General features: G+C 34.3%; 2 protein-coding genes and 1 non-coding gene across 6 annotated transcripts; 2 read left to right on the forward strand and 1 right to left on the reverse strand.

Annotated features, from left to right (window-relative positions):
• Window positions 1–1,618: 1,618 nt before the first annotated feature.
• LOC149392386 (Transcription initiation factor IIF, beta subunit) lies at window positions 1,619–4,293 on the reverse strand. Of its 4 annotated transcripts, none has more exons than XM_089620651.1 (8): window positions 4,024–4,293; window positions 3,867–3,933; window positions 2,904–3,097; window positions 2,713–2,824; window positions 2,491–2,621; window positions 2,346–2,420; window positions 2,031–2,180; window positions 1,619–1,898 (listed from the first exon to the last, which is right to left on the reverse strand). In XM_089620651.1, the coding sequence occupies exons 3-8, from the start codon at window positions 3,084–3,086 to the stop codon at window positions 1,779–1,781; spliced, it is 771 nt and encodes a 256-aa protein (XP_089476777.1). In that variant the 5' UTR covers window positions 3,087–3,097; window positions 3,867–3,933; window positions 4,024–4,293; the 3' UTR covers window positions 1,619–1,778. The 4 variants fall into 4 exon arrangements, with proteins under 4 accessions (XP_089476777.1, XP_089476776.1, XP_089476778.1 ...); XM_089620650.1 differs by having other exon boundaries at window positions 3,867–3,936; XM_089620652.1 differs by having other exon boundaries at window positions 3,867–3,940.
• Window positions 4,294–11,116: 6,823 nt separating this feature from the next.
• Window positions 11,117–13,541, forward strand: LOC149392387 (cysteine protease RD19A-like). The gene is made up of 4 exons (XM_089618943.1): window positions 11,117–11,663; window positions 11,782–11,901; window positions 12,618–12,864; window positions 12,983–13,541. The coding sequence occupies exons 1-4, from the start codon at window positions 11,178–11,180 to the stop codon at window positions 13,264–13,266; spliced, it is 1,137 nt and encodes a 378-aa protein (XP_089475069.1). The 5' UTR covers window positions 11,117–11,177; the 3' UTR covers window positions 13,267–13,541.
• Window positions 13,542–13,813: 272 nt separating this feature from the next.
• TRNAE-CUC (transfer RNA glutamic acid (anticodon CUC)) lies at window positions 13,814–13,886 on the forward strand. The gene has a single exon. It is a non-coding gene; the product is annotated as a tRNA-Glu (tRNA).
• The last annotated feature ends 7,107 nt before the right edge of the window (window positions 13,887–20,993 follow it).

Below are 20,993 nucleotides of genomic sequence, written 5' to 3' on the forward strand. Positions count from 1 at the left end.
GACATCCAAATTCTTCGCATATACTCTTTAATTTCTTTATTGGTTTTGATGTATTCTAGTAAAGTATAATTGTCTTTGATGGAATCGAGTGGCCTTATCATCAGTGGGAAAAGCCATGCAGTTAGTTAGTAAATAAAATATATAAGCTCATATAATGATTGTATTTGCTTAAAAAAATATATATGTATCTTTGATGCAAATTAACAATCTTTGATCTTTTCAGCATAGGTATTACGAAAGTAGAATTAAACCCAACTTAGTTTTTGTCCTACTTTGGTATCTTCTACCTAGTCACGCAATGATGACATATAATAGACGATAGAATCATTTTATTAATTTGATTGCATGCTAAAAACAATAATTACAAGGGATAACTATAAGATTTAAGAGTCTAAATTCCTCATAAAAATATAATCGTGGTCCAAGCATGCAAATGTTGTCTGCCAATACAAAAAGCAAACCATTTTTTTTAATAATTGAACATATAACATGCATACTCACTTGAAAATGTTTTCTCATACGTAATTAAGTTTGGAGTTATTTCATGATGTGTGAAGGCTATACGTTAAGCACAGCTGTATGTAATTTCATAGAGTAGAATGCCACTAGGTAGGAACGGAATGTGATGAATCACTAGCATGGAATGGAATTGAAAGACGCGAGTTACATAGAATCCGGTGATTAAGATATATATATCAACATTGCCACAATTATTGTGTACACAAAATGCGCGTAATCATGATATTCGGATTAAATGGATGACTACACCCAATATGCTTGAACGTAAACATTTCGATACAACTTGCCTTTCTTCTTACGTCATCCTCCTCATTTTTTTTTTTTTTTTGAATTGCACATCCTCCTCATTTTCAAATAAGGGATTTTTTTCCAATATCAACCGTGTGATACGTAAGTTTTTCTTAGGAATAGTCGAGTTTTGTTTATTTGTTAGTCAAGGGGTTAAATGTATAATTAGATTGACCAGACCGGAAATTGCAGGCACTCTTGGGAGCTCTACTAAAATTCTTTATTTCAACTTTATTAAATCTATCTTTTATATATCTAAAATCTATATCCGTACTAAAATTCAATATCGATTTTTTTTCTTCATAATTTAAGATATTTTTCAAGCATGTTGAAGATTATTCAAGACCGCATTAGATTTAATGAGAGATCAAAAGTCTATTTGTAACTCTTCAAATCTCAATCATTTTTATACATAGATCAATCATTTTTATACAATTTAATATGTCAGTGGATCTAGTTAGTCAAATTTCTCAATATTTTGGTTCAGGGAGACTAAATGAAAGAAACACAATTCGAGACTATATATCGAATGAGTTTAAAATATTAATCACCAGAAAAAATAAACCAAAAATAGAAAATAAATAAACAGAAAAATCCCCTACAAGCAAATATTAGTTCTAGGAATTTCGGTTCCTTTGAAGCTTGTATTTGTGCAGCAAGAAAAACAAGAAAAGAAGAAAAATAAGTTTGAGAAACTCGTCGTTCTAAACAACTTAACTTATAACATGTTTTAGCGATTAGAAAGAAAACGGAAAAAAAAAAAAAAAAAAAAAAAATTAGAGTTCCTCATGCGAGTCTTGGTACCCGAACATAGTGATAATACAGCATTCTTGAAGAAATATTGAATACAAAAGTTTAAGCTGTTTTTCTCAAACTAGAACTACAAATCTGATCCAGTTCGCATTTTCACTCGTCCATAACTATGTTTTAGGAGACAATGTCAATTCAGTATATATATCATCTAGCTAGAGTTAGTCAGCATTCGTGTCCTCGACAGATTTCTTATATTCGGGCTTGAGCTCATACGTTCCTTGGTTAGAGCCTCTTTTGTTGTACACACACAGCTCGTTAAGTATCTCTTTCAAGAATTGCTGCGCAACAAACAAAAAAGAAACGCAATATTTGAGAGAGATTTCTATAATTTTACTACGGGTCTCATTAGTCATCACTTCATTTTCTTTTGTAAAAATATGCACACACACACAACAAGCAAAACCACTTACAGCTGGTTGGTCAGTCTCTTGGACGAGCTGCTTGAGAGCCCAGTTTGGCTGTCTTTCAAACAGCTTGAACATGATATCTTCAAGCTCTCCACGATCTCTTCTCGTCCTTTTCACGTCCGTCTGTTTCACCGGAGCTGCCTTCTTTTTATCCTGTCCAAGGTTCATAAGCAATCGCATTAAAACCCGTTGCTACACTCGTATACTATTCTAGAACTCACGGGACCAAAGCCACGTAGGTTTTTCACACTCAACTCAACTACTTTAGCCAGAAGTAACATTTCTACCCGAAAACCCCCCAAAGAATTCCAACATTACCTTGGAACCTGACGAAACCAAGCCGACCATACCAGGCATGGGTCTCATATGAACTCCTCGGTCGTTGTCAATCACCTATTCCAATCACAACAAGAAACGGTCAATCAACTATCATCATCAATCAAGGGCTGTTCTACGAGATTACCTGAATTTGTCTGTTCTTGACCATGGACTTGTTGGTCCTTTCGCGGCACATCTTCCCGTATTCCTCGAGATTCTCGCCGTGGGGCTTCATGTCGAACTTGTGCTCCACTTTCCCTTCCACTGCAACCTTCCCTGAACAGTACCCAAAAAAAAAAACTTAGAATACAATTAAAAAAGCCCTTAAATTCATGTCCAAACAAGATCTTTTCTTTGAAACACTAACCTCCGTGAGGGGCCTCAGAGAAGACGGACATGGGAACAAAGTCTTTGAACATGTTCAGATCGTAAGTCTTGGGCTTGTTCCCCGAGTCGCTGGCTGAGGTCTCCATGGTGAACTGCGTAGCGAAGAATGTCGTGAATTTAGGGTTTACAAAAGAAGAAGAAGAAGAAGAAGAAGAAGAAATTGAGTAGTACCTGGAGAGAAGAAGGGTCGTCGGGTTGAAGAGGGTCGAGAGAGAGGATGACCTTGGCGAGAGGGTGGGGATCGGAGGGAGAGTGGGACTTCCATGCCTTTGAGACGACCACCGGACATTTCATCAGCCACACCGATCTCTCTGCCTTCCCACACTCCAATTTTCCGATTCCATCTTCTTCCATTCACGCAGACCCTGAAAATTCCCAATATAAATACTGTTATCATCATCATCATCACACACACACACACCGAAATAAATAAATGAATAAATGTATACTAAAAGGCAGTTTGTCTGAGCTTGTTCAAGATTAGCCCTAGTGCCCCCTAGCTTGTATCTTTCGTCAAACTAGTTGAAGCTTTCTCTTTTCCCCTCTCTTTTTTAATTTTCTTTTTCCGTCTCCTCTCAAAATTAACACATACCAAAAGGTAGACGGTGATGCGAATGACAAAAATGTCTGGGTTAAAAAATAAAAATAATACTTCAACAAAAGTAGCAAAATTACAACGAAAAGTTTAGAAATGTAAACGTTTGGTATTGCTAACTTGGTATATTTTTACACATACAAGTACAATTCATACAATAATTGCTAACTTGATTGATCAATAACTATGAAACTGTTTAGAAAAATAAACGTTGCCAAAGTAGCGAATTCCCAAACATTTAGTGTGCATTTCCATTCCAATGCGAGAAGGTGTCCACTGAATTTACAAATCATCATCTCCTCTCAATTCAAGCTCAAACAGAATCGACAAAAGGCCTAATTCACATAACGATATAATCGGACCAAACAGAGAGCACGGAGGTAAAGCATAAAACAACATTTCCAGCCAAAAAATCTCGAATCATAACCGAATACTATCACCATATCCATTCAACTTCGAAATCCAAACTGAATCAAATGATGCCCAAATTCGCGAGAAAATACTAAATCACGAGATCGACGCAAATCCAAAAGAATTACCTCTGAAATTGATAACTCCGACAAGAATCTTTATTCCCGAGCTCTTTCCTTCTCCAACGCTTCTCTTCTTCTTCCTCAACCAAATAAACCAAACTTTAAATTCGTTTTTCCCTATTTTGATTTCAAATCGGTGAAGAAGAAGGAAATCGTACTTTACCTTGTACGATGGACGACCTCCGGCGAGCTGTCTCTTCCTTGCTCTCACTCTCTTCTTCGCGCGGTGTGCGCAAATCCCGACGATTCCTCGTCGTGAACTTCCGTCTCCTCTGCTTCTCTCTTTGATTCGCGCGCGACCAACACCGGCGAGAGAACAAGCGTCGTCTCTCTCTCTCTCTCTGTCTTCGCGGTTTTTTTTCTCGCTTTTTCTTTCTTCTTCTGCTTTGTTCTTTTTTATTTTCTCTTCCTGTTCTTATCAGCTAATGAAGAAGAGAGTCGGTTGTGTGCCGAGTGAATTTCCGAATTTGCCAGCTAATCCCTCCTTTATTTGCAACTAAATTCCTTATTTTCTATCTTTGCTAATTTCCGACCCAATATCTTTTGTTCTTTCTTTTTTTTGGTGCAAATGAATGTTTTTCCTGTTATTCCTATCCGGAAAGATGAAAAATGTGACAGAAAAATTAATTAATTCATTTTTCTTTTAAATTTATTTCACGTAGAAACTATTTAAAACCATTAGAATTTATTCTAACTTGCGCAGCCTGATGGGTGTGTCGTTCTCCGATGAAAAAATAAATTTCTTAAATAAATACCAAGTATATCAGTAAATAAGGGTCGAACGCACAAGGACTTAGATTAATTGAATGACTAACTAATTTCAGGAAAAGTAATTATAATACAAAAAGTCGGGGGTTTTTTAAATTATAAATTTAACAAAGAAAACCAAATGGAAAAAGACACGGTTAAGGTTTCATTCGCTCCCGCAATCATATTCAATCTCGGTTCAACAATACTCGCACAACTCGTATAAAATCAACATCCACATAAAATTAACGCACGCGGTCAATAATCTATGAAATCCTGTGATATTAGCTAATCATGACGTTGCATCGATAAAAAGCCCTAATTGCTAAGTAACCTAGAGAACACGTGCCTTAGATTTAATGTAACAACAATTAATTTAGAAAGCGAGACGAACGGAATAATGTACATTCAACATGAATTTTCATTTCCGTACGGATTCTCTCATAGCATTGTGCATGTGTGTGTGTTTGTGTGTGTGTGTGTGTATATATATATAATTTCATGCCAAACCTTAACATATGCATATATATGATTTTTGTTCTCGGGTATTGTTTTTTGCTCTCACTATATCGTTTTTGCCTTGTGAAAATGAAGGCATAACATTAATTCCCCAGTTTCTTGTGCGACTTGTCGTGCGGGAAAATTATCTTGTGTTCCCTGAGAGCTTCGTGGTTGATGTCTCTTGACCTTTTGATCTTGTGACTTGGCGACGTATCTTATACCGGCGCACCTCGTGAGGATCGACTTTGTAAACTTTGGTCATGCGGGCTATGTCTCGTAAGACGTGGCCTTGTAAGGCTATTCCCATAGGATCAATTCTCATGTGACGTGGTCTCGTAAGGCTGACTCTGTGGGGCGGTATCTCGTAAAACATGGCCTCGTAAGGCTAATGCGGTATGATTGAGTCATGTGGGATGTGGTTTCGTAAGGCTAATCTCGTGGGGCTGTGTCTCGTAACACATGGTCTCGTAAGGCTTGATCCCGTAAGAGACCTCGTAACGCTAATCTCGCAGGATTGAGTTTCATGGGACGTGGCCTCGTAAGGCTAACCCCGTAGAGCTGTGTCTCGTAAGACATGGTCTCGTAACGCTTGATCCCGTAGGATTGATTCTCATGAGACTTGGTCTTATAAGGCTAATCTCGTAGGATTGAGTCTCGTAACACGTGGCCTCGTAAGGCATGATTCGTCTTATTCCCGCTCGAGAGTTTGTTGGTTCGAGATGGGGATATTCTGTGGAATCTCCTACTGGGCGTTGAGTTGTTTCCTTAGGTCCTTGTCATGATGGGGGGCAAGTCTCAAGTCGTGGACGCTCCTCGGTGGCGTGAATCTTTGAGCGTCGGTGCTAACCGCCACGCGTTCTCCGTGGCTTATGCGATCGAAAGCTGACGGACGTGAGTGTCTCGTTCTTGCCTCAGATGAGGAGCGAAAGCTTCGCGAGCCGGCTTGGTGGTTTCGTGGCCTTGGCTCAACCACCGCTCAGCGAGCCTCATGCGTCCCATGACGTTGGTGACATTCATGGTTTTTTCTCGCCTCCATGAGGACGATGCATGTCACGAATACTCAAGTTAGGATGTCGTCGCTAACCTCTTGGCGGGGCTCGAGGTCCTTGCCTTCGAGGTTGGGGTCGTCATTGGAACCTTACTCCGAGTCTTGTAGCTTGGGTCTCAGTGGGATATACTTCGGCACGTCTTGCTTGTCTTGATCATTGAAGGTTTCTTTGACGAAAGTACCGCGGCCTCCAAACCTTCCAATAATGTCGGCAACTTGGAATATGCTTGTCTCAATTCGCTCCATTCGTGCTTCTCGGTCGTCACGAATGGTTCGGACTGAGCCTCATCTCGAGAGGCATTGTTCTCTTGAACTTGACAGGCTCGGGCCCGAGTGTTAAGTGCGACAATTCGCGCCGCCCTCGAAGATGGCTAAGAAGCTAGCCATTTTCCATTCGTGAATCTCGTGGTCTTTCGCGGAGGAAGTGAGTTTGCCAGTGAAGAGCTCGTGGTTGTTCTTGAGTTCCCATCCTTCTAGCGCCAACATGTTAACGCCAGTCAACATTTAGAACCGCCCGTGTGTGGTGAAATCTTATCTCCTCGTCGTCTTTGCTTCATCGAAAATAGGTTTTCGATTTTCCGTCACTTCATGAATAGTTCGTATTTGTATTCTTCGTGTTTTGTCATGTTCGTCGAGTCTCTTACATTCTTTGTGATCTTTGGGTTCTTCGCGATCTTCGAATCCTTCGTGATCTTTAGGTTCTCGTGATATTTGGGGTATTCACGTTCTTCTGTTTCGTCGAGTCTTTCGAGTTTGTCGTCTTCTTCGAGTTCATCATGTTCTTCGCCTGAAAAGACAAGAAACGTGAACTAGAGGGATGCATATGAGTTTCACTTGACACACGCTTCGACGCTCAACTTAGTCGAGGTTGGGGCTAATACCTCGTCTCAAGTGTCGAAAGAGAAAAATATAATGAATCAAAGTGAAGTAGATATTTCTTAAGTCGATAAAGACTTACCTTGAGAATTGATGTAGATGGGGTAGTTTTAGTTTTTCATATTAAAACTTGAGTAGGTCTTTGGGCCAAGTAAGACCAATAAAAAGTCATGTTTGCCCATGAACATGTATTTGTCCATCGACAAAGGTGACCGTCGACGAGAATCGCCTCCAACATGGATCTTTGGCGAGATGAACTTTTAAGGCTTTCGGCGAGGAGAACTTGCAAGACCTTCGGCGTGCCAAAAGTTCACGTACAAAAGCTTCGGCGTGAGATTGTGTATGCATTGGCAAGGCTGCCGATAGTCTGGTGCAACACTATCGGCTACGTAAAAGCATATATAATAATAATAATAATAATAATAATAATAATAATAATAATAATAATAATGCATACGTGATTGCATGCATAATATATATATATATATATATATATATATAATAGATATTATTATATATATAAAGGAGAATCCGGAATCACTGTTCACGCAGACACAGATTCCTGTTAAGTCTACAGTATCCGGAAAAAATTGACGTAAATGCTCTTTAAGAGCTTTATAATTACATGATGTGCCATTTTAATTAAACTTTTACAATTACTATGAAAAGAACTAAATATAAATGTTTGATAAATGTGCATGCATGAAAACATATATTCATAAAAACTATCGGCCATGTCTATGCCGAAGCTCTCATTTGGACGAGGGTGCCGATGGTTTCATCATGAACTTTGCCGACGGTCTTTTTATATATATATATATATATATATATATATATATATATATATGTATTAAATATATTAATATATATATATACATATTTATATTTAAGCATACACTAAAGTTATTGCATGCATTTCCTTATATCGTATATATATAAATACATATTAATATGCGTTCACGCATGCATTTTCATTTACTCATGGATTTTCTCAAAGCATTTGTGTATGTATATATATTTATGTGTATATATAATTATATATAATTTCATGTAAACTTTAACATATATATATACATATATATTATGTGATTTTGTTTTTTGTTTTTGGGGTAACGATTTTTGTTCTCAGGATATAGTTTTTACTTTGTAAAAATAACGGCATAACATAAATTATTAAAATTTTAGTGATTTACATTGAAATTGGGAGTTACTCTATGATAGTCCATATGAGAAGAGCTAAATTAATATAAGGGCCACAAAATATAATAGTCCTTCAGAAGTTGGGCTATATATATCACCAGTGGCGGACCCACGTTGAAGGCCCAAGAAGCCTGCCCCCCCCCCCTCCAAAAAAAAATTCAGGCTTAAATATTTTTTTTTTTTTTCCGGCCAAAATTCAGTTTTGGCCCCCCCGCCGCCCGAGTCTGGATCCGCCACTGTATATTACAAGATAGCCATACTTTTGTGATATTTAAATGAACACACATTGAGTTTATTAAGGAGAGAGTATCATTCAAACCCGTTACATTAAAATTGTAGTCAAAATATTTAAAAAAAATTAAGAAAATAGCTAAAATCAAGACATGTCACATTCATCATATAATGAAGACATAATCATATGTTTATGTTGGACTATATCTTTAATTATTTAAATAATTTAGTTATATTTTTAATGAAAGATTAGCTATTTGACTAATTGATATAGTTTTTTCTTTATTAAGTATAGATGAGACAATTAACATTCGTCTGATTAAGTTTGATTATTTGCAAAATAGTCATAATTTTAAAGCTTTTAAATAGATAGCCAGTAAGGACTGAACTCCATTGCAGATGACTAAAATATCCTTCATTTCATTTCAATTAAAAAAATATTAAAATATAATAAAAACCAATAAAATCTAATTAGTTTTTAAATTAAAACAAACAACCGTTCACACACGGCATTTAATGGATAAAATTCAGAAAGGAATCTCAAACTTCGCAACTATTAGCAAACAAACACTTACGAATATTATTGTTTTCAATAATAAAAAAACAAAATCTATGTTAACTAGGCAATTTCCTATGCTCCTTTGAAAGATTAGCCTAATCTTCATTAATTATACTAATCTTCCTTCTCTCTACAATATATCAACTCTTTTTTTCTTTTTTCACCACAGAGGAATAATTTTATGGACCTCAATTTCGTTTTATAACAATTTCATCTTCCTCCCCACTATTATGATATATCAACTCTTTTTTCTCGATACTCGTCAGTTTGGATTAAGCAACTAACCCAAATTACCTTCTAACCAGGCTTGGGCCCCCAAGATACACATTGGGCTTCACATTCCAACATGAATTAAATCTGCTTATAACATTATACTTATGACTCCAACATTATTGCAAACAAACACTTACGAATATTATTGTTCTCAAATTTTATGACGCACGCCATTTATTTTTATTTTAAAATAATTTTTTCCGATATTATTAATGAAACTGTAAATTGCTAATGATAACTTAAATAAAACTTTGAACAATAATTAGTAAATGCTGATAAAATTGAAAACATCAAGATAAAATTATAATAATGAACTATTTTCACAATAAAAATAAGCGAAATATTATCGAAAAAAGTTTTTGAATGAGGTGGTTCGAGTAATTACCACTTATATATATATATATATATATATATATATATATATATATATATATATATAGGAGCACGTAATTATTTTGTGGATATAAAAACTTGTTTCGCCCTAATCAATCTTACTTCGTATCTGTGATATTTTCTAAATAACTTTTCCAAATTCAAGGCTCTAAGCTAGTAGAATGACCATTGACTAAAAACTTGGAAAACAAATCATATAAATTACGTAAACGGCACACAAACAAATATAATTGATATGTATTTATACTTGATAGAGATTGATGGAGTTATATATCATTAATTGAAAGTTGGTATACCTTTCATGCCCACACCACCACACACACCATATACGTATTTGTCAATAATATCAAACATCTCAATAAAAACGGGGATATTTATATATAAATAAGAAAATTAAAGAGCCGATAGCCATAATTAACAGCTTCATTATTAGATATTTAAAAAAGTGTATCAGAGAACTTGTAGAAAAAAGGCATAGGAATATAACGCATCTGTTTTGTCTAGGTGATATCCTCTCGTTTCTACGATGTACTTCATGGCCAAAGTGATAAAAGCTAAGCCCACGAAAGCACAAAAAGCCGATATAATATACCATAAGATTTCCACACCCGAAATCATCATCTTCGTTTATACTATGATCTGCAAGCAATAATCAAATAAAGTTTTATGAATAAAATTAACCAACAAAAAAGAATATGCTCGATTGCAACGATATATATATTAAGAAGCATTCAAGTACTTGAAGTAATATCAATGTAATTATCTATGACGTATGTAACTTCAAAACAAAGAATGCAAGTCTCTTTCAAATTTCAACACCTATCTATGTAAAAAATAAATAAAAAGGTCAACAAAGAATAACTAACCTCTCGTTGGATTTATGGATACCAAGAAAAATAATGAGCTTTTTATAAATATGCGTTAACTACTACTTCCGCTAGAATTTATATGCGCCCCAATTTATAAATCGTATTGGAATCCTACTTTTCGATAACTTTGCACACACAACAAAACAAAAAAAAACCTTTTTAAAAATGTTACTTATTTAAAGAAAGAAAGTATATCAATTCAAATTAATTTAAAATAATTCATAAAAAAAAACTCAAATAACTAGGCTCGGAACAATCACTTATTATTATATCTCGTAATATAATTTTTTCTTTCGAAATTACAACAATGTCCTCAATTTCTTGTTTTTTTTTTTGGGCCAAGTCCTCCTCAATTTCTTGTGGATAAGGAGGGTGAGCCATGGACTCGTTTTGCGTGGCCTTCCCTGTACCTTGGAAAATAATAAATAAATCATTGAACTGGCCCAAATATCTATCTTCTATTTAATTCGCTTTCAATATCAAGTCTACCAGAAACGATAGCCACTTATATAACCACACGTGGCACCCTTTACGGAGCTGCGAAGTTTCCCAATAAGTCTTCCAATCCATATCGCTCCACAATCAGCGACTCTCTCTGAAGAAAAAACAAAAACAAAAAAATGGAACGTTTCACTCTCTTCTCCCTCCTCACTCTCTCAATTTTCTTATACTCTGCGGTCGCGTCCACCGAGTCTCCGGCGGAAAACGCGGCGGTGTTGGTGGACAACGACCTTCTAATCCGGCAAGTGGTCTCGGCGTCGGACGGCGACGATCCTCTTCTGAGCGCGGAGCACCACTTCTCGAGCTTCAAGGCGAGGTTTTCGAAGACCTACGCGACGGCGGAGGAACACGATTTCAGGTTCCAGGTTTTCAAGGCCAATCTCCGCCGTGCGAAGCGCCACCAGAAGCTCGATCCCGACGCCGTCCATGGCGTCACGCAGTTCTCCGATATCACTCCCGCCGAATTCCGCCGGAAGTATCTCGGCCTGAATCGCCGCCTCCGACTCCCCGCCGACGCTCAGAAGGCTCCGATCCTCCCGACGAACGACCTTCCTGAGGATTTCGACTGGCGCGATCACGGCGCAGTCACGCCGGTGAAGAATCAGGTATGAGAAGATTGATACCGTATGTTTCTGTGCGTGTGTTTGTACATGTGTATTTGAGTTTGATTTAGTTATCGAAAAGTGATTTTGATGTGTTTGGTTTGTTTGGATGAGAAATTAGGGTTCGTGCGGATCATGTTGGTCGTTTAGCACTACAGGGGCGTTGGAAGGAGCTAATTTCCTTGCGACTGGCAAGCTTGTGAGCCTCAGCGAGCAACAGCTCGTGGACTGTGACCATCTGGTATATACTGGTTTTTTTTTTTGTTATTTGCTCTTTTGTGTTTTGTGAATATATGTGATTCTGTGTGTGCTTAGATGAAGATTTTGAATTATTTCAATCTACTATCTCTAAATATAGATTACTAATCTGACACATTTAGGAAACAATTTTGTGATTTGTATCAGTAAGTAAGCTCGAGACAGAAAATATCAGTTTAAACACCTTTTTAGAAGGTGAAATTACGAAACAAAAGTAAAATTGTGTGTTCATATTTAAATTTTTGGCTGTGTTTACCGGTCGAAGATGATGGTCCGTGCAAATATGTGCGGTTGCGCGCTATGGACATGTCTGGAGGACTGCTAGGCAATTTATTTAAAATTTTAGTAATCATGTCATGAGTATGTTTTAACTTCCGAATTATTTCCTTGTAAATGAATATAGAAAACACGATATGATATATTTGACAATGTTGTAACTTCTGAATTGTTTGTTTAAACCAGGCAAGATCTTGAAACTTTGACCCTAACTTGTTGATTCAGTAGTTCGACTTCAACTTCGACGCTGAAACGTTGATTTGTTCATTTCAGTAAACCCTTAGAATTGATTACTTTTATCATACTAAAAGATAAACGAGCGACTCAGAATACAAAAAGAGATCGGATAAATAGTTGAGCAGTCATAAATTTTCTTATCTGATGTTCAAATGGACTCATACTTGGAGTTGAAACCTGTTCCAGTGCGACCCAGAGGACAAGAGGTCCTGCGACTCGGGCTGCAATGGCGGTCTGATGACAACTGCGTACGAGTACACTCTCAAGGCCGGTGGGCTTCAGCGAGAGGAGGACTACCCTTACACAGGTAGGGACCACGGTACCTGCAAGTTCGACAAGACCAAGATCGCCGCCTCCGTCAAAAACTTCACCGTCGTGTCCATCGACGAAGACCAGGTCGCCGCAAATCTCGTCAAGCACGGTCCTCTCTCAAGTAAGCGACAAGATTCACAGCTCTATGGTCTCGTTTCAATTGTGGAAAATGCAATACTGAATTGTGGATTTCGCGTTCCTCGTGTGTTTTTTTTTCTTTTTTTTTTGCGACTGTGCAGTTGGTATCAACGCGGTATTCATGCAGACGTACATAGGAGGAGTGTCGTGCCCGTATATCTGTGGGAGGCATTTGGACCACGGTGTGCTTCTGGTGGGCTACGGGGCGGCCGAGTTCGCTCCGGTCCGGCTCAAGGAAAAGCCGTTCTGGATCATCAAGAACTCTTGGGGTGAGAAATGGGGTCAGGATGGGTATTACAAGATCTGCCGCGGCCACAATGTTTGCGGGGTTGACTCTATGGTCTCCTCTGTCGTCGCTGCTATAAATTCCGACGCCAAAAACTAGTTCTTTTGGCATGTCAGAAATGGGTACTCAATAATTTAGTAGTAACATTTGCCAGTAAATGGATTTCTGGTGGGTTGGGATTATATATGTAAATAATGATGCTTCTCTTCTCGTTTTAGCTGAACTTGTGTTTAAGATGGTACTATTTCTATTGAAAACAATACTGTCGTTTCTCCCCTGGGAGACATGTAGAATAATAATAATCTGCTAGTGGCTTCTTCTAATGCTTTGTTGTAAAAAAAAAAAGGCTTATGAAAGTTAAATTTGCCCTTGTTAAGTTTGTTTGTCTGTTTTTTTTTTTTTTTGGCTTGAAGTCTAAGAATTGTTCTTTATTTTCTTCGTTAAATATAAATTTTGCAAAGTAGGTGCAAAAAAATAAAAAATAAAAACAACGCAAATGTTTCCCAAAACCAATTGAAATTCAATTAATTAAATCTAGGAAAAAATTTGAACTAAATAAAATCCATCTTGTCTTGCAATAGTAAAAAAAAATGAATTAAAATAAGTTAATGTTTAATTATATTTATGTAGTTTAAATGATACAAAATCCGTTGTAGTCTAGTTGGTCAGGATATTCGGCTCTCACCCGAAAGACCCGGGTTCAAGTCCCGGCAACGGAATTATATTTTGTATATCTACTTTAAATAATATTTATTTATTTAGATCCAATCTGCCAACGGACATTTTCATATTAGACTCGTTCAAGATTAACACAATTCCAAATATACATAGCCCAAGAGCTGGAGGGACATTTTAACATAAAAACTATTTTGACTGTGTTTGGTTTATTAAGCTTGTTTTTAGGCTTTTTCTAAAATCACAATCGTTTTAAAAGTGTTTGGTAAAATAATTTTTAGTAAAAATTAAAAGTAAGATTTTCGTAATTTAAAAAAAAAAACAGTTTTTTTTTTCAAAAGAAAATTTTAAAATTATTTATTTTTAAAAGCAAAACTATGTCAAACGGTGTCTTTATTTTACAGCAATGTAATATTCGTAGGTGCGCATAGAGACTGAGGAAAAAACAGTGGAAAAAAAAAATCCGGTCAATGCCTAAAATTTTTTACCCATTATTTCGGTTACATCTACAATAGTTTTGGTGCGATCCAGTTTCTAATATTGAAACTTTGATTCGGACTAGATCATAGCCATTTAATTTTTTTACACTAATTCGAAGATGTTTAACTTGATAATTTGGGATGAACATCTAAATCATAGAATGTTTATGTTAATATGTAAAATATAACTTCATTTTGTAGTTATTTTAATCACTAAATCCAAATAAATCAAAATGTGACAAATAAATTTATTATTTGTATTATAATATTAAATTTCTGTGCTTCTGTTATTTTTATTCCTTCTCCCGGATTATAGGTAGATGATATGTGCCTAAAAAGATCAACATTAATTTTGTTCATTCCCAACGACCTATCGTTTATAGGAACTCAACACTAGATACACTATTTGAAAGTGATTTTGGTACGCTTCTGGAACGACAAGGAGAATATATCAAAAGAAATAAAACAAATGGTTCGAGATAGAGGAATATATATTGATCTTGCCCAAAATAGTTGGTACAGACTTTCTCAATATTAAAAATACGAAAGGTACCTACTACTAAGACCTTGATCAAAATTTCATAAACGACACAAAACCCACCATCTGAAAAAAGACGTTCACCATTTTATTTTCCTGCTAATTAAAATAATAATATATAGCAAAAAAGAAAAAGTCCATATTGCAACAGTCCAATAACTTACTGTAACGCTCGTGCTACATCTTTAAACAAATTGAGGCGATCATTAAGATTATTTCCTCTAAAGGTTTAGAGTCAAACTCTGACTTCAAAACTAGAAATGATTCGCAAATCGATAGAAGTAGAACAACTCTTTCACGTGTTGCATGAGTAATTAGCAAAGGTTATTAAAAATTAATCCTTTAGTATGGCGATCAAGTGAAAGACCTTAATGATTGGCGAGAAACAAACATATTAATCTAAATGATTTGCATGTCCCCAAATCAAGCTACGAACTAGCTAGGTTAAATAGTTTCTGAATAGAATAGAATAGAATAGACACTTTGTTTAATATGAAAAAATGTTCCAAATACTTCAATTGTGGAGAGTTTAAATGAAGCCTATGAAGCATGTAACGTGTTAAAGTTCGGGAAAATTTTGAAAAAGCGAGTAATCTAATCAAAATGTCTCAAAATCAAGAAACATGCAACTGAAATGTTATCTAACTTTTGTCTATGTTTGGTAGATAAGAACAAATCAGCCTTAAAAAGATAGCTTGTATTGATTTAATCAAATGCATTTTTTTGTCTTATTGTACTCTTGAGTAAAAAGATCAGGCAGGGCTTGACTATTCAGTGTATTCATACAGAAGTTAATATGAATCATTACTCATTTGTATTATACTTATATATATTCATACCACCTAATATCTTCTTACTGGCAATCATATAAAATTAAAACGAATAAGAATAAAGCATGCAGAAATATGGATAAGATGTTAAAATGTCTTTTTTGGAAGTCACAAGGATTGAAAAGTCTAGAAGCAAAAAATAGCTGTAACAATCAAAGCTATATTATGCATAGAGATAAATGTATATCTATGTGTGTGGTAAAATAACCGGTGGTTTGGTTGGGTCGGAGTCGGACCACATATATGTATGTGGCCTTTTTTTAAATATATTTTATTCATTTATTTAAGAAAGAGAGGTGAACAGTACTGAGTCGCATGCGTAGTGGCCTAGTAATTAAAAAGAGAAACTCCACAACCCTAGAGCCCTATATTTCATATATATGATAATAGTATATATAGTACATTCATAAATTTTGTAGGAAAATAATCTTAGTAGTTTCATTTCCCTTACTTTACTTTTCTACCGCATGATTTGGCTTTTTTCATCTTATTGGAAGCACAAACTCATGAACTATAGGCTGCCAAATTAAGCCCTTCTTTCACGTCACAACCGGGAGTTCCCACTGGAATTCCACACTATAAGTAATATGAACAGACCTAATATATTAGGTTAGCTTCTCCATTTTTAATTCACTTTTTATTACAGTCATACGAATATATACCTTTTCTACATATAGTTAAATTATCTCGATATATTAAGTGTAGTTATAGCCAGTTTCAAGGCTATATAATAAATTGTAAACTTAAAAATAATTTTCATACGTGCACTTTTTTATTTATTTAGAAATGACACTATTTATTAATATTACATACATATATTAGCAGTTAAAGCGTAAAGCGTAGGTGGTATTATTAGGCAAAATTTTATGATTTAAGATAAATTCTAAAGAGGATTTATAACTACACCGAACTATCATCCAATACACAACACATCCAATTTCTAAAAATATTATATGAGAAGTCAATCACAAACACATTCACGACAAGAACGATAGATTACGAATCTCTTCATATAGCACGAATAATTAGCTACTTGATTTGCACTACTTCACCTATTCCAGTTAAGAAACAATTGCTTGTGACAGACACCAAATGATTTCTTATGTCCAACTCCAATACCATTCCGATGTATCAATGCCGAAATCTGGAGTCTCCCTCACTAGTGGGAGGCCGCGACCTTAAAGATGTGAATTAATAGTGTTTTTTTTTCCTAAAAGAATCCCTCGTATTGAGAATGTGTTTTAATTTTGATATATATATATATATATATATATATATATATATATATATACATATATACAGGGGCGGATCCAGACTCGGGCGGCGGGGGGGCCAAAACTGAATTTTGGCCGGAAAAAAAAAAAAAAAAAAAAAAAAATTTAGCCTGAATTTTTTTTTTGGAGGGGGGGCCAGGCCTCTTGGGCCTTCAACGTGGGTCCGCGCCCTATATATATATAATATATATATATATATAATATATATATATATATAATATATATATATATATATATATATATATATATATTATAGACTATTTTTTTAACACAAATAGTTAATGCATAAACTATTATTCAAGTCACTTTTTTGGTGACTAACTAATTTTGGGAAAAAAATGATCTTGAATTTCTGATTTAGTAGTATTTTTTTTTTGTAATAAATTTATTTTTGTGAAATGACACCTTACATACTAAAAACATATTTTCAAACTAATAACTTGTTATTTATCAATAAACAGTTTTAATTATATTTGGACCTTATAAAATACTAAATAAAGTAGTTAGACAATTTTGGACTTTATAGAGTAAGACTTTATTTAATTGATATTTTTGTAAATTATAAACAAGGTATTAAATATTTGGAATACATTTTTAGTTGTTGCGTGTTGAATTTTATTGTATATATTCATTAGAAGAATTATAATTCTACAAAACCAATAATATTTTATTCAAAGACTAGTTTATAAACACCCATACCCATATGCACCCATATTTCTGTTCATATCCATATATCACACACCCATCTGTTTCTTACAAAAAAAAAAAAAAAAAAGTATTGTCTTCTTCTCTCCTAATTTATTAAAAAGTTAACAAATTAAAAGGAAATGTCATGTCTTTCTGTCTAGACATTAACAGAAGCACTTTTTTTTTTTTTTTTGAGGAATTACCAGAAGCACTTTAAAATTTAGACACAATGCGGTAGGTGTCACGGTTGCCTAGGCAGGCAATAAATCTACAATTGCTATTTGCTATAGCTTTTTTTTTTCTGAGAGATAAAAATTTAAAAAAAAATCCCTACATTTGCTACGTATATATAGTTGCTACTCTACTTCAGTTCACAAAGTACGCATGATGACTATATACTATGTTACCTTTCAGAGACGCTTGACAAGAATAAACACAACTACTCTTACAATCTCTCAAATCTATCATTAAAATATTATATATACAATGATCTCCCACTCAATTCTTGTACCACAAAACATCTACTCCAATATATTTCTTTTTAGTTGCTCCTTAACAAATCCTGCTTAGTAAATATAACTTGAGTTTCGTGTCCATTAAAAGACAAGACAAGAAGGCTTTTAATTACACATTGTGATTATTGGCCTCAAAGTTTGAAACAAAATAATTGCACGTATACATTATATGGGCAAATTAAACGTATACACGCAAATCTGCAGCCTTTTTGCGCGTAACATTATATACATAAATGAACCGTTTTCCGGACCACTCTACAACATAAATTGTTCCTAACAACTTTATATCACGTTTTGGACAGGCAATAAGGGAAGGCTATATATATAGCTCAAAAGAGATTTACTAAGCTCAGAAACTGCCGGTTCTAAATTCATGTTTAACCATCAATAATAAATATATATTTTACTTGTAAGATACATACTAGGATTCAAATATATTGTTGGGTAGCTAGTTGAGTTTATTGAGTTTTGTACGGACTGGCTGTTCACTACTCATACGATTGTTTGTCAGACTGTTCTGTTTTGTTTTAACCAGGCATTTCCTTGTAATCAAGTATTTGTGTATGTACTATAACTATTGAAGACCAATTTGCTTTTTGATTCTTTATGAGCTCTAATGACTGTGTAACAAACGTGATAATTAAACAGCATTTATACTTAGTACACGTCTAAGTTTACTCTCTTTTTTTTTTTGCTGGAAAAGAGTGTAAGTTTACTTATTGAACGTGATGATCAATTCATTATTTGAAGTTATATGATATGTATATATATATATACACACACACATATATAACAAACAAAAAAAGATAGCTTAGCCAGCTGGGTATAAGGATTAGTACCTACATCTATACGGTTACTGAAACCATGCAATATATTAATTGTTTAATAACAAGAAAAATAGAGGCTTTACAATGATCGGATATCACCTGAATAATTATAAAAAAAATATGTTTTGACGGTTATTAATCTTGATTTTGTATAATGAAAGAAGTAATTATTTTTGTAAATTAAGTCACTGAAACGCCTGATAATATACAAGTATATACAAACATTGATTTATGTGTATATTAAACACGGACTAAAATACGAAAAGAAAAATCACTTTACATATCTTTAAAAAAGAAGAATTTTTTAACTAATTAAGCCACTTTAAACTTAAAGTTTGAGATTTAGCCCACGTTTGGAGAGTTTTAGAAAAATAACCAATTATATTAAGTGACACTAGATGTAATGAGTTAAAATTCCATATTTGTCCTTAAATAAATATAACGTTTTTTTTTTCCTAGATTCATAATTTTCTCTCTCTCTTTCTTGTTTTTTAATTCGTCACTTTCTATCTCTTACTTTTTTTCAAACATTTTTTTTGCATCAAAACTTTAAAAATTCATATATATCTCATACGAACTCGAAATTGAGTGATTCCAAATCCTACAGATCTCGTGGCGCCGAGATCTTCAAAAATAGACCAATTGTGTTTGATGAAAAATCATGTTTAATGCATCATCTTTACGTTTCCATTTATTTCCAGATGATTTCCGAAAATTTTCAGTTATTTCCATGTCTAAGGCAGTAACATGATTTTTCTACATATATGGCATTAAACAAGATTTTTCATCTAATACAGTTGATCTATTTTTGAAGATCTCAGCGTCACGAATCCGTAGGATTTGGAATCACTCAATTTCGAGTTCATATGAGATAGATATGGTTATTTGAAGTTTTTATGAAAAAAAAAATGTAAGAAAAAAATATGAAAGAAAAAATGACGAATTTGTTAATAGATAATGACAAATCAGATTTTTTTTTTTTGTTTATCAATCCGTTTGGCTTTAGGAATGACTATATTTCTAAAGTTTGATAAACATGGGCTAAAACAAAAAATTAAAATTTATTTTTGGTTATATTTCTAGAACGTCCAAAAAAGAACGAGCTTAACTAGGTGTAATTCGGACCATTGACCATAACACCACATCAAACCATGCATATAAGTTATATAGAATTTATGCAAATAAAATTTTATGTTTTCAAGAAACTTAGAGGTCAAAATTAACCATTCAAAATTTTACTAGCTCTTAGCGCACATGATATATTATTACAATCTGCTACTATAAAGCCACATCTAAAGCGCGGAAAGTAACAACATTAAAGATAAGAGGTGCTAAATAGTAAAACTTATAGCATATGTATTGACTATATATATAGACGTGAGCGTGAAGATACAACATGATAAGACATACCTAAGATAACTACGATAATCAATGAAATACTTGTAGATACTCAGATCCTAACTTTAAGGAAAATAAAAACTATACTCAAAATTTGATCAATTCTTTAGAGTATTGTGTATATGTAGCGCTTGAATACATAATCCTTTCAAACAAACTAAGATACGAAATGAGCAAATAATTTGAAGTGATAGAGTGTCATACTTTTTGTTTTTGTTTTTTTGTTTTTTGGCGACACAATAGATATTATAGTTAGGTGACTCATAGACATATTTCTCGTATATTCACTCATCATGATATAGCTTATCTAATCTAGTCCTTTTAGATTCGGCATGATTTTGGGATCACTTTTGATATGTCCATCGTAGTACTAGTTGTGACATGACTTTTATTGATAAAATCAGTTGTGAATAAAATAAAATTCAATATTTTACAAAATACTATGAAAATAAGAGTACAAATTAGACTTGTAACCTTATATAAAACTACTTGATCGAATTAATATAATAGCTAAAATCAGAGCATTGTGATCAGGTGCATCTAAAATATTCTATAGAAGATAAAAAAGAATTATAGTCAAAGTAATAGTTTCTTCAGTTTTAT

Source organism: Urtica dioica, chromosome 7 (genome assembly GCF_054948205.1).
Source record: "Urtica dioica subsp. dioica isolate 48M chromosome 7, U.dioica_male_clone48M_v1_H2, whole genome shotgun sequence".
Lineage (NCBI taxonomy): Eukaryota > Viridiplantae > Streptophyta > Magnoliopsida > Rosales > Urticaceae > Urtica > Urtica dioica.

Bases quoted from the DNA above. Each gene is read 5' to 3' on its own strand.
- LOC149392386 (XM_089620651.1), bottom strand. From the start codon at position 3,086: ATGGAAGAAGATGGAATCGGAAAATTGGAGTGTGGGAAGGCAGAGAGA. The intron at 2,622-2,712 runs GTTAGTGTTTCA...GGTACTGTTCAG, and splicing joins CTCTGAGGCCCCTCACGGAG to GGAAGGTTGCAGTGGAAGGG. The intron at 2,421-2,490 runs GTAATCTCGTAG...TGATTGGAATAG, and splicing joins TCAAGAACAGACAAATTCAG to GTGATTGACAACGACCGAGG.
- LOC149392387 (XM_089618943.1), top strand. From the start codon at position 11,178: ATGGAACGTTTCACTCTCTTCTCCCTCCTCACTCTCTCAATTTTCTTA. The intron at 11,664-11,781 runs GTATGAGAAGAT...ATGAGAAATTAG, and splicing joins TCACGCCGGTGAAGAATCAG to GGTTCGTGCGGATCATGTTG. The intron at 11,902-12,617 runs GTATATACTGGT...AACCTGTTCCAG, and splicing joins TCGTGGACTGTGACCATCTG to TGCGACCCAGAGGACAAGAG.